Genomic DNA, 13,674 nt, shown 5'->3' on the forward strand with positions numbered 1-13,674 from the left:
ATGAAGCATATTACTGGAGATATGTTTGAGTCATTGTCTGCTGCACAAACAATGTTCTTAAAGGTTAGACTAATGTGTTTGTAAACATTAGGGTTTAGGGTTTAGGAACCATTCATCATAAGATTATATTTTTGACTGATGCAGTGGGTACTCCACGATTGGGACGATGATCGGTTCATCAAGATATTGAGAAATTGTTGAAAGGCATTGCCGAAAAATGGCAAGGTCATAGTTGTGGAATTTGCAGTTTCCAAAGACTGTAATGAATCAGTGCACGCAATATTCATGGAAGTGATGATGGTGATACTAAATCTCGGGGGTAAGGAGCGAACAACAGTTGAACTCTACTGGCTTGCTAAAGCTGCATGTTTTGCTCAAGCTGCAGTTGAACGACATTTCGGGCTATTGTTAGAGTTGCTTAGTTTTATTGAGGTGTATGCGCATAATTTAATATGCATGTGATAGACTCTGCATGCACATTAAATAATAAAGGGGATCCTAAACCTTAGCAACTGGGATAACGAGCATCCCAGTTGCTGGCATCCACAATACTTTTGTGGCATAAATAGGATAACATTGCTGAGATCTTTATCATAACTGTTTCTTTAATAAAAATGATAAATATACCAGCAGTTGGTTTTCCAATTATTTCAGGAGTTGAGCTTGACGCACAGAATCCAAATGAATTTGCGGCTCTACATGTCTCATATGATTCATATGAAATTATATGCGTAAAACTCTGCAGTTGGGATAACTGGAATACCAGTTGTTCGGATCCCTAACATCATAACTGTTTTTAATACAAACATGAATTGAAACAAAACTTTTTTTTTTTGGTTTTATAAAACATGAGATCAAATTCATAAATTGCAACAAGAAGAAGAGCAGCAATAACAACAACAACAGTAGCAAATTTAGAAACTAATCCACTTATATTTTATCTAAATGCTCTTGCACCACCTGCCAAGCCATTGTCACATGCCTTCCCTCTGTCAAGGTTGCACCAACAGCAAAACGTATGACGAACACTCCATCAACAACAGCATGTGTCATGTATATCCTTCCTGATGCATTAATCGACTCCAATAATTTCTCATTGAATTGATTCACACTTTCTTCTTCATCTGTCACAACCTTTTTCTTCGAGACTTTCTCAGCAACTGCCTCTGGAGAAACCCGAAAGCATACCATTGCAAAGTTTCTGGGGACTGGAATCTCAAATCTACTGTCCCCATACACAAGTTGTTCAAAAAGCTTAGGCATTTCGACATGGGTTCTTAAAAGGCCACGGAGATTGGCAACGCCATAGCTTCTTAGTACGAGCCACAATTTCAAGGCTCGAAATCTACGGCTGAGAGTGATCTGCCAGTCCTTGTAGTCCACTACTTGCCTCGAATCGCTAGCTTTGTTTCTTAGATACTCGGGATTTATTGACAGAGATCTTGTAAGAGCACCTGGATCTTTCACCCAAAGACAACAACAGTCCAATGTAGTAAACAACCATTTGTGGGCGTTTAGACTGAATGAGTTTACTCCCTCTACACCGTCCATAAAATGTCGAAATTCAGGGCATACACACGCACTCCCTGCATAAGCAGCATCCACATGAACCCAAATTCCATATTCCTTCGCGACATCGCATAGTGGCCTAATTGGATCGACGGCTGTTGTCGATGTTGTACCAACTGTTGAGCATAGAAACAATGGAATCAGACCTGCTTCTACATCTGATTTTACTGTAAATTTCACCAATTCCGGGGATAAACCAAATAATGTCTCTTTTGTTGTTCCGATGACTCGGAAATTTTCCGTGTGGATTCCGGCGATTTGGGCAGCTTTTTGGAGCGCGATATGTGTTTGATCAGATGCGTAAACAACAAGCTGCCCTATCTTATCTCTTCCAATTTTTGTCAACATTTCGTCTCTCGCTGCTATTAGTGTGCACAATATTGCGTCGCAAGTAGTTCCTTGTATAACACCTCCACCATTGCCAGAGAAAAGGAAGGACTTTGGGAGGTCAAGCATTTCTCCAAGCCAATCCATGACTATGCTTTCGAGCTCTGTTGCTGCAGGGGATGATATCCAGTTGAATCCCACCACATTGAGGCCTGAACTCAACATTTCACCAAGAAACCCTGCAGTGCTACCACTTGAAGGGAAGTAAGCAAAGTAGTTCGGACTCTGCCAATGTGTAATGCCTGGCATTATGTGGTTTTGCACATCTTGGAGGATTTTTTCAATTGGTTCAGGATTGTGTGGGGCAGATTCTGGTAAGCGTTTTCGGAGATAATTTGGTCCCACTTGGCTAAGAACTGGAAAGTTTTCAATGTTATGATAGTAATCAGCAAGGAAATCTATCATCATATGTCCTTGCCTCCTAAACTCTTCTGGGTCTAGTGGATTCAATGATTGGTTATCGAAGGAGGAAATGTCATTGAGTTCGTGCTCAAATTCAAGGGAACCCATTTGAAAAGGAAAGACTGCGCTCAATGGATTGGAAAACTGTAGAATGTGTTGATGTCTAAACATTACGAGCGTCGTCTATTTATGTATGAAATTAGTGTTATGATAACCGGTCCCTGCATGTGATATACACTGGAACTTTGAAGATCCTTTTCATATGAGGACTCCCTCATGTATCTTATATGAAAACGTTTAATCTCAACCACTTAATCATTCAATGGATAAGAGTAAATGGTGTTGTTTCTATTGGGTCATTAGAATCATGGGGAATTGTGTTTTAGTGACATGGCATGGGAATGGATATGGTAATGATGTAGTTTTGCTTGCTTAGAGTGTCAAGAGTGAGATAAAAATTTTCTTCGAAAGTGGACTCATACATGACATAAATCCATAAACCAAGCAAATATGTGTGCCAAGCAAAGTCCATGCTTGCTTGCTTGTTTGCTTGGTCAACAAAACAAAGCCACTAAAGTGGTATTGTTGTGCCCGTCTTTTGATCAATGACCCAACAAATTTAGCAAAAACAACATCAATGGTCCAACAAAATTATGCCATTGTAGAGCACCTCCAATGATTGTATTTTTAATGGCCCAACAAAAATCAATATTGGTTTTCACCTCTATTACACAAAAAGTCAAGTCAAACACATCTCTCAATACAACCACATCAACAAAACATTATTTATTTTCACCCAATATGAAGATCAACAATATCCTATATCTTAGAACATTCACAGCAGATTACCTAAACATGGGTCTGTCTGTAAAATAGGAAATAAATTTAAAGAATTTGTCAAAATTTAGCTCTGCATAAAATTCCCTAGAGTCCCCCTATTATAAAGACTTGCTATAGTGATTCCCTACATCTAGGGAACGACTGTAGCAATCTGTAAGAATAAAATAATATTGTTTAATCGTTTTATCAATAAACCTAATAAACAAAATCCTCTCGCTATCTCGTACGACGAAAAACACCGTCTCTCTCTTCTATTTCTCTCAATCCTTCTCCGGCGTCATCGATCTTCTCCGACCATCGTCTACCTTCGCTGGGTATGTATCCTTGCTCTCCATATCGAGGTTGTTAAAAAAAGTTCCATTTTGGCACTACTCTTCGTCTCTTTGCTGCACTTTTTCTGTTCTGGTCTTTCCCCCATGGATCTACGTATTTGTTATGGTTGTTCGATTTCTACTTGGTTCGATTTCTCTTCATAATCTGCAACTGATTTTACTTAACTCTATTGTTGATTATTTCCTCAATTTTGTTTGGGTTTCAAAGTTTTGAGGCCGAAGAACATAGGGTTGGAAGGAGACAAGTAATGGTTGGTTAGTTTAATTTCATTCAATTGATGGTCGATTCATATGGTATGTGAAATAAATGGGCTGAGTTTGTTTATTTTATGTGAATTAAATGGGTTCATGTGTTCTGTTGTTCTCTGGTTTCTTTGTCTTGGGGTTGGTTTCTCTTTTCAAAAAGATGGTGTCTTCTTTGAAATAACTGAATTGTTGGGTTTCAAAGGGTATAAATGTTTTGCCTTTAACATGGAACATAGCCCTTTTTTAGTTGTATGAATGATGTTAAAGAAATTGCTATGGAGGATTTCCTTGTAGTGAATTACCAAAAAAATACTTCTTTGTTGTGATATACATGGCCCATCTCTTTTTGACTTTCTGTATCTCTCAATGCAATCTCATATGATTATATAATTGATCAAAAAGTTACGTATTCAACCAAAATATTTACTATGTGTAAAAAGTTTAAAAGATAACCCTGTTTTGGATTTCTATGTTATGTCTCTGGCAATGAAACTTGATTAGTGTGAGCCTGTTTAGAAATTACTTTTGTTTCCCACAACCATGCTAATGTTTAAAATAGTTCCCCACAAAGTTAAAATTACCATGTTCTCTTTCAGATCTCATCATTGAGTTCATTATGCTTGCATTTTAATCCTTTTTTTGTGGGATTGGTTGGTGAGGGGAATGTAGCAATGTGATTTTTATGGGTTTGATAGGTGAGGGGAATGTAGTGATGTGATTTTTGCGGGGAGAAAATTTCAATTATTTTAATTATTTTTTAAATTATTTAATATATTAATTCAGATTAATTTTTAGATTATCGAGTCACCAAAGATGTTAAAAAATAATTATTTGTTCTCTTATTTATACAAGTTAAAAGAATAAACAAAAGAAAGAGAAAGAAATATTATTATAATGTGATAGAGAATATGACAGTAATTTGATACAGTGTTGATTGGATAGAGAATCTGTAAAATAAAGGAAAGTGACATTTTATCTGTATTTTAAGAAATCTGTTAAGAGAAACTGATTCAGATGCTGTTACTTTTTATGCCTCTCATCCTTTATTAACTTATAAAACACGTGACAATACAAACATGTATATATATATATCGACGGGTCCACTGCAATAAAGACATTGACTATTAACTCAAAAGTGAAAAATGCACCAGATACTAAACAAGAACCAATGAATCCACCAATTGTTCATTAAAAAAACGTGGAATTTGGACTGCAACATCACAAATTTTCACGAAACAAACACAAACTTACAAAAAACCTTTGATCTCAACTAGAACCCACTTCAACGGCCTACCACATATTTCCAAACCGGCGACAGCTTAGATACAATAAATTACTTTCTCATGAAAACAGAAATAATAAAGATAGCAGAGAAAACTGAACACAATTCAATGTCTTTAATGCAGTGAAAAGGATAGCAGTGGACCCATCCATATATATTCATGTTTGTGTTGTCACATGTTTTATAAGTTACTAAAGTGGGGGGTAAGGATACGTCTTCCTATATATATAAGTAAGAATTTTCTCATAAGAGCCTAAAGTAATTACTTAAAATAAGGATCGAATCACTTTTTTAGGGTGTAAATAAGCGAAATGACAAGTTAAGCTCATTGCTTTGAGTCCCGAATGTATTTTAAAAAAAGGTACTTATTTCAAGTGTTTAGGAGAGAATTCGGTATATAATAATTGTTTATAAGAATTCAGAGAATGATGGCTCAAATAGTTAGGCCCATTAGCAATAAATGTACTGCAGCCTGTGTATTTGTGAATTTCGCCCGCTCTTTTAGGCCCTTTTGAAACAAATCAAGTTGTACTGAGTCCAAATCATTCCAAGCCCAAAACTTAAGACTCTCACATGTCTTAATTGATGGAAAAAGACATTTGTCCCAGTAATTAGAATCTCAATAATCTCAATTGTTGAGATGTATGGATCAGATTTAAAGAGCATGTGATGGTCTTCACAGGTACTTTAAATACGAAAATGATATGTGTCCCTAATTTTTCTATCCCTAAACTTCCCTAATCTATATGGCTGTACAACTCAGCATGCCACATAGATATCCAATTAAATAACAAAACACATAGATATCCAATTAAATAACCAAATTACCAATTAAATAAAAGATATAATTAGTTATGCAATTCCCGTTTCTCTCTCATCTGGAGATTTTTTTTGTCGTCTACTCCTATTGTATTCGTCCATTCTCTCTCTCTTCTCATCTAGGGATTTTTTTTAATATCTCTTTCTTCTCTCTTCACCATCTTCTCCCTCTTTCTTTTCTCTTTCTTCTCTCTTCTCCATCTTCTCCATCTTCTCCCTCTTTCTTTTTTCTTTCTTCTCCAAGTCGCAACATCTTCAAGAAAAAAATAGAACAGCGATTTCTTTAAATTTTGTGAGGTTCGTTTAAGGTTTCCTGTTGGTGATTAGTGTGAAAGACGTTGTCTTCGGGATGTAGTGAACATGTAGAGAACACCCCGGAAGTTGATGATCAAGAAGTAGCAATATATCGGTTGGAGTGTCCACAACAAATGATTTTTAGAATGTTTAGAAAATAGGTGAACTTTTAAGAACTAAGTAACCATGAAAAACGCAGATCTTATGTTTGAAATCTGGAAAAGGACGAAGGAAGCACCAGTGGCTTATTACATTGACATTGTAATTAATTACACTGACAGTGTAACTAATTATTTTGACAATGTAATAAGCCACTGTAAGGTTTGTTTGCGTTGTCCAAAATAAAGAAAGTGTCTTAGTGCGATATCTCTTTTGAAAAATGATAATTAGTCACGTTGTTTGCAACTAGACAATGTAATAAGGCAATAACCTATTGGGATGCTTTGGTTCAAATTGATATAGTTTTTTTATTACATTGTCCCAATGGACAGTGTAACTAATTATATTGACAGCGTAATTAATTAAATTCAATGTGTAACAATGAGTCATAACATAAAATCCCATAAAAATTCCATCCAAAATAATTTCAATTCATTTTCTATGAAACTAAAACGCAAACAAATGAACTCAAAACCTTTTTTACACTGTCCAAATTGGACAGTGTAATAAGACATTGTTCCATTTCAGAATAATGTAATAAGGCACTATATCCTTCAATCATTAAAATAAGGTGAGATCAACAACATGAATGGATGAAACAACAAGAATTAGTAAGCGATCATGTAGATCTTGGATGTTGAAGATGAAAATGTTGAACAAGAAACATCATCGCCTTTTCTTCTTCTTGGTAGGTCTCCAGATCTCCCTAGACAGCACCGTTGGACGCTCAGATTTGCTGGTGGACGCCATTAACGGCAAGGGATGGAGAAAAATAGATGAAAACTCGAATCGAAAGGAAGAGCTTGAGGAGGAGGCCATCGATGGAAACCCGAGTCACAATGTTGATGCCATGGATCTTGAGTAGAAGGTCTCTGATGCCATGGATCTTGAGGAAGAGGGGGAGAGATGGAGAGAGTAGAGAGAAAATGAGGGGATGGGTGGAGGATATGGAGAGAGGTAAGAGAGAGAAATAGTTTTTCAAATTTTTATTTTGCTTTTATTATACCTTTTATTTTGCAGGTAAACTATTCAAATTTTTTTAAAATTTCTTTGTCATCATGTCTAGGTGGCATGCCACCTAATTATATAAGTTTAGGGATATATATTTTAGGGATGTGTAGTAATACCGCTTTAAATATGATTCATAAATCTCAACAATTGGGATTTTAGTTGCTGAAAGAGTAGCACCATTGTTGATTGATTAAGATACATGTTCATCGTAGCATGAACATGTAGCTAGCAATATTTAATTCATAAATAATAATCACTTTGTTCAAGGGTTTAGTGCATATAAGTCATTGAAAAATACCTCCGTTTGCAATTAGGTCATCCAAAGAAAAAAATTTCAAATTGAGCCACTCAATATTTCAATTTTAAGTAATTAGGTCATGAGGGTCCAATTCCGACCAATTGATCGTCGAAATTTGCTGACATGTCACAATTTTCCACATTGGAACTTTAATAGCTGACGTGGCATGTGTAATAAATTACACGTCATTTAAAAATAAAAGATTAAAAGAGATGAGATGGAATTTCTTGCATGAAAAAAAGCAGAAGATAAAAATAAAATAAAAAAGAAGGAAAAAAAAATCAAGAAACTTGCTGCTCCTGGATGGAAAATCAAAAGCAAAAAGAATCTAGATCTGAGATGGGTCCAAGTCCAAGATGGGCATGTAAACTTGCCTGCATCGAAGCGAATTAGGGTATCCGAAAGTCTCTACTACCTCGGGGCGACAGTCTCTGCTACTCTCCTCTTCAGATCCATCAAATTAGGGTTGAGGCCGGGCAGCATCCACAGCCCATCGAGGCTTGCTCCACTCTCATCATCCCAGTAGATGGAGCACCACGCTTCCGAAGGTGAAGTCGTCGCTTTCGAAAATGGATCTTGAGATCGATATTGGCTATGGTCGAGATCTAGAGATAAGAGAGACGAAGAGATTGGCTATGGCTATGGTTGAGATTTTGAAATCTTGTGAATGGCTATGGGCTGATGGTGTTCATGATGTGGAGGCATGGCTATGGTCGAGATCTCTTCTTTCATTAGATCCAAATGAGAGAGACGAAGAAAATTAATTTTTTCCCTTTTTAATTTTTTTCATTTTCCAAACTTTTTAATTTTTTATATATGCCACTTGTCATTTTTACTTTAATTTTAAATTTATATTATTTTTTATATTCCACATGGCAATTTTTTTTAACTTTATTAGAGATTTCAAAAAAATTTTGACATGTCAGCAATTTTCGACATGAAATTGATCGGGAATTGATTATCATGACCTAATTGTTTAAAATTAGAATATTGAATGATTCAATTTGAATTTTCTTTTCTTTGGATGACCTAATTGCAAATGAGAATATCTTTCAATGATCTATATGCACTAAACCCCTTTATTCAATTGGTCTTGACAAAGAGTTATCCGATGTTGATGAGGGTTTTTGTTCTCCCCCCACAATTGGTGTAGGTGTAGTGGTAGTGTTTCTCCCCCACACCATCGAGGTTAAGGGTTCGAGACACGGAGGTTCAACCTATTTTTCGTTGTGGGGGCGAATAAAAACCTACATCAACACCCGATGCATCCTATTATGACTCGATAGTTTGGATACATGTATGATTGCAAAACTATATGAGTTACATCGTATACAGAACAACTTGGAACATACATTCATCATAGTCATTCTATGTTTACTATTAAACTCATTGTGTTATAATTTACATAACACGTAATATTTGATTTTTATAACGAGCATTGTGGCAACTACACTCAAATTATTATTATAAACAAGTCAAAAGTGGCTTTGACAATCCACTCCCCCCTTTTTCTTTTTCTTTTGTATGGTCCCATACTCCCCCTATTATTGGTATAATAAGACTAAACAAATAACTCAATAAACTATTAGTACACACGCATCTCAAAAATGTTTTTCATGTCAGAGAAATGGGATGTAAATATCAATTGTGAGGGTGTCAATACTAATAATTCAACAAAATTATTGATACGCATGTATTCCGAAAATCATGTATCCTTCATATTAGAGAGATGAGGTGCAAATACCAATTGTGAGGGTGCCAAAATCACCCCTCAATATTGATTTGTTCTGTCGACAGAAAATATCTTGTTCTTCATCGATAGTTCACTCCCGGGACTGATATGATGACACGACACTACGTCTTTTGCCTCGTCCCACAAGTCAATCGTGTGTTGGAGATTGACTTGATGGTCCCACACTATTATCGGTTACCGACAACAATGATTCGAGTCCGTTTGGTGAAAAGGCCGTGCATCCCACATGTTTTAAGTGATTTTTTTTATTTTTCATGTGAGATCCATGTGGATCCCACATGCTGAAAGTTAAACTTTTTTAATTTTTTATTTAAAAATTATGGGACCCACCTGCTTTAAAGATTTAAATAATATTTATATAAATATTGTATTTAATTTTTAATGAATATTGTATTAAATTAACAACACTAATGAATTATTAATTCTTATAATAATTTATATTTATCCATTTATAATTATATATATTAAATTATATCTATTCATTAATATTATATTTATATAATTCATATTATATTACAATTTGAATATTAAATTAAAGTAATTATAATTTTTACCTACTAAATTATACTTATAAATTAATAAAAATACAAATAAATATACTTTACACAACCTAATCGCATACAACAGTTAACAGGTTCACCAAATACCTCACAATTTATTTCAGAGCTTTAAGCTTAGCTTTTTTTTCACAACTTAATAGCTAGTGTTGAAAATTAACACAACCGCTTTACCAAACGGACACATTGTAATCACAAAACCTTTTGTACAAGAGGTGGCCAAAAGGCCAAAACTCTATTTTTATATATGAGTGAGGTTGGTGTACATTGCAATCACAAAACCTTTTGGCAAGGTCAAGATGGGATACCAACTAACATCAGTCATGTTGCCTGATAGGTCACTCAAGTTTTGATATATTTCGTTCAAAGATAAAAGATGATAAGTCTTAGGACCGGCTACAATCCTAATGCATTGAAAAAACACAAATTTAAGAAAATGTCCCTAGAATTTAGAAGACCCATTTTGAGGCCCTAGACGTCGAAACGAGTCACTCAGTCAAATCTCGCGCAATTCTGACAACGTGGCATTTCAATCCTACATCGGTTATCTTTGTAATTACTTTGCCACTAGTCCCACATTATTTACACTAGGTGAAAATACATACATACCTTAGCTTTTGATCTTTTATTAATGCATATGTAGATGTGAAAGCATAATGCTGGAGATATGTTTGAGTCATTGCCTGCTGCACAAACAATATTCTTAAGGGTTAGACTAATGTGTTCTGTAAATATTAAGGTTTAGGAATCATTCATCATAAGATTATATTTTTGACTGATGCAGTGGGTACTCCACGATTGGGACGATGATCGATGCATCAAGATATTGAGAAATTGTTGGAAGGCATTACCGGAAAATGGTAAGGTCATAGTTATGAAATTTGCAGTCTCCAAAAACTGTAATGAATCAGTGCACACAACATTCATGGAGCTAATGATGATGGTACTGAATCTCGGGGGTAAGGAGCGAATGACAATTGAACTCGACTGGCTTGCTAAAGCTGCAGGTTTTGCTCAAACAATAACATTTCCTACTCATAAGCTGGGATTTTATGTCATGGAGTTCATCAAGTCTTTTCTTTTCTTTTTTTTAACAAGCTTAGATGTTGAAAATAATGATTGTTTCTTGATACAACACACTTGGAATATGGCTCAAATAGTGAGGCCCATTAGCACTAAATGTACTGCCGCCTGTGTTTTTGTGAATTTCGGTCACTCTTTTAGGCCCTTTTGAAACAAATTAAGCTGTACTTCCATGCCTAAACCTAAGACCATCACCTGTCTTAAATCTTAATTGATTAGGACCCATGACAAGGTGGGTACTTTGTTCAATTTAACAATGATGCTCGCTTGAGCAAATTTTGGGCGGTCCAACAATTTTTCTAAAAATATGGTTGAGATGGGCCAAGTTGGCCTAATAATGAGCTGGTCAGGCCTAATAATGAGCCGGGTTCCTTTATTCTTCAGATCATTAACTTCTACTAAAGTGGACTCTGCAGTACAACTATATACAATTACTGAATTCCAGACCCCATCCCACGTGTAACTGACGTGACCCAGAAATCAAACAAAGAAGAAGATGGAGCACACTCATACTGTTATATAGTGCATTACATTTGTTCATCTATATACAATTCTCTATCGATCCCTAAACAAATAAGTTTAAGATCGGTTAAGCTTAACCAATAACATGTCTATGTTAGTCAGTTCCCGTTTATTTAGCATCTTTATATAACGTCCGTAAAAAAAATGTAAAAGTTGGTAGAAATTGTGATTTTCGGGCAATTGTTGAACTACTTGGTATTAGTACGGATCAATGCTCAACAAAACTTGATTGATGAGTTGAGTACATTTTTGGGCGGAGTATATTGATCTATTTGGTGGTTATGAGCGAGTATGATTCATTTAGAACTCACTAAACTTCTACAAATCATATAGACCATCATCTCCTCAAAAATATACTCCTACCAAGAGTAGAACACTAGAACTCGTCCAACTCATATAAAAAAAGGGACCTCTATGTATGGGTAGATGATTATGAACCCTGCGCTTTACTTGTTACCGGAGAGAGAGCTCCGAGCATCGAGCATTCTCCAGTTGATAGCTTACTAACTTGAGCGTTGAAGAGATCTCCCGAACACATCATCAGGCTCCTTTTAACTCACGTGTTCTAACATGCATGCCATCCACAATAGCACCAAGTAGGGGTGTAAAAAACCAAACCAAACCGTAATTCAAACCGTAAACCAAACCGAAAAAAATCATTTGGTCCGGTTTTTCGGTTTACGGTCCGGTTTCGGGTTAGAAAATGCAGGTTATTTGGTTTTCGGTTTACGGTCCGGTCTCAACAATTATAATTCGGTTTCAAACCGAAAACCGAATAGTAATTTATGTTTAATAATATTTTTATAGTTTTATATAAATAAAACAATATATACAAATTAATGTTTTTAATTGCCAAGGACTCAATGAGTGAAGGATTAGTGGAACTTCAAGAATGTATGTTTGAGAATTGTGATTTACCAATTTGCATTTGAACATGTTGATTTCTAGTTTCCACAGAATGCAATTTGCAATTGAAACAAATACATAATGTAGGTTTACAGGTTCAGAGATAAGAAATTCATATATACAAATAATTATCCGGTTTAAACCGGTAAAACCGAAAACCAAACCGAAATTTTCGGTTCGGTTTAAAACGGTTTGTACATATTAAACGGTTTGGTCCGGTTTATAAAAACAACAAACCGAAAATATTCGGTTTCGTGGTTTCCGGTTCCAAACCGAACCGTTAAACCGAACTTCCACCCCTAGCACCAAGGATACCACCTAACATCAGTCCTATCGATCACCTGATAGGTCACCAAGACCGAAGGATACCTAGTTGAACTAAGTCACCACCAAGTCAACATAATTCATTTGAGTCCGGAGGGGCCATCCAAGTTAGCACTGCAAGCTCTCCTCATAGTTTGAACATCATGCTTAAGGGTACTCATAAGGCCGAGATCTGCGGAGCTTCGACGATCGAGGGGGAAGCAAATAAATTACATGGAGAAGAATGATGGCATCTCCCAGCAAATTAAAGCAATATTAATGATGCTACTGGTAATCTCTGTGTGCTGTAGGCAAATGTAAAAGCTTGCCAATCAATATGATGTTATGTATATGTTCACCATGGCCACATATTGCAAATGCATCCCAATTAAGTAGCAGGCCACATTTCATTTTTTTTGTCCTTGCCTTATTCCCTGTTATTATCTATGCAGATGTGCTGATCTGACATATTTTCATCACCTAAAAAACAGCTTTGCCATTATTAATTCTCCTATCGCCCAACTCTTTCCCACCTATTTTCATTTAGCGTTGTGATGGAACTAGTAGCAGTACAACAATAAAGAGAAGAAAGGGAACTTGTATCATACCCCCCCATCTTTCTCACTCTTCCTCAATTAAAGTCATCACATATTTTTCATATTTATTTATATTTAATTTAAGAGGTATTAGGCATTTCGTATAGGGATATGGATGTAAATAAAAAAAAATTCAAAAGCATGGTGTAAGCTTAAAAGTTTTTGTGGTGTAAATAAAATTTCTCTTCAAAAAATTATATAAGTTTAACGGAAGTAAGAGTAACACATATAATATAATGATAAATACGCATCTATGTTTTCATCATTGATTTGAAACATGTGGAACCCAAAACAATGAGTTCCACTTGTCATTTC

General features: G+C 35.5%; 3 protein-coding genes across 3 annotated transcripts; 2 read left to right on the forward strand and 1 right to left on the reverse strand.

The window, feature by feature from the left end:
• LOC120012624 ((S)-scoulerine 9-O-methyltransferase-like) lies at positions 1 to 462 on the forward strand. The gene is made up of 2 exons (XM_038864060.1): positions 1 to 63; positions 205 to 462. The coding sequence occupies exons 1-2, from the start codon at positions 1 to 3 to the stop codon at positions 460 to 462; spliced, it is 321 nt and encodes a 106-aa protein (XP_038719988.1).
• A 421-nt stretch (positions 463 to 883) lies between these two features.
• On the reverse strand, positions 884 to 2,539 carry LOC120013766 (tyrosine decarboxylase-like). Its single transcript, XM_038865698.1, has one exon. It carries the CDS (start codon positions 2,527 to 2,529, stop codon positions 931 to 933), a length of 1,599 nt encoding a protein of 532 aa, XP_038721626.1. The 5' UTR covers positions 2,530 to 2,539; the 3' UTR covers positions 884 to 930.
• Positions 2,540 to 8,208: 5,669 nt separating this feature from the next.
• On the forward strand, positions 8,209 to 13,229 carry LOC120012625 (scoulerine-9-O-methyltransferase 3-like). Its single transcript, XM_038864061.1, has 4 exons — positions 8,209 to 8,340; positions 9,462 to 9,596; positions 10,734 to 10,956; positions 13,075 to 13,229. Exons 1-4 carry the CDS (start codon positions 8,209 to 8,211, stop codon positions 13,227 to 13,229), a joined length of 645 nt encoding a protein of 214 aa, XP_038719989.1.
• Positions 13,230 to 13,674: the final 445 nt, after the last annotated feature.

This window comes from Tripterygium wilfordii, chromosome 13, assembly GCF_013401445.1.
Source record: "Tripterygium wilfordii isolate XIE 37 chromosome 13, ASM1340144v1, whole genome shotgun sequence".
Classification (NCBI taxonomy): Eukaryota; Viridiplantae; Streptophyta; class Magnoliopsida; order Celastrales; family Celastraceae; genus Tripterygium; species Tripterygium wilfordii.

Excerpts from the sequence above, each read along its gene's own strand:
- LOC120012625 (XM_038864061.1), top strand. The coding sequence starts at position 8,209 with ATGGATCTTGAGATCGATATTGGCTATGGTCGAGATCTAGAGATAAGA. Across the intron at positions 8,341-9,461 it reads ATGGTGTTCATGATGTGGAG|TTCACTCCCGGGACTGATAT; the intron begins GCATGGCTATGG and ends CTTCATCGATAG. Across the intron at positions 9,597-10,733 it reads CAATGATTCGAGTCCGTTTG|TGGGTACTCCACGATTGGGA; the intron begins GTGAAAAGGCCG and ends TGACTGATGCAG.
- LOC120013766 (XM_038865698.1), bottom strand. The coding sequence starts at position 2,529 with ATGTTTAGACATCAACACATTCTACAGTTTTCCAATCCATTGAGCGCA.
- LOC120012624 (XM_038864060.1), top strand. The coding sequence starts at position 1 with ATGAAGCATATTACTGGAGATATGTTTGAGTCATTGTCTGCTGCACAA. Across the intron at positions 64-204 it reads CACAAACAATGTTCTTAAAG|GCATTGCCGAAAAATGGCAA; the intron begins GTTAGACTAATG and ends AATTGTTGAAAG.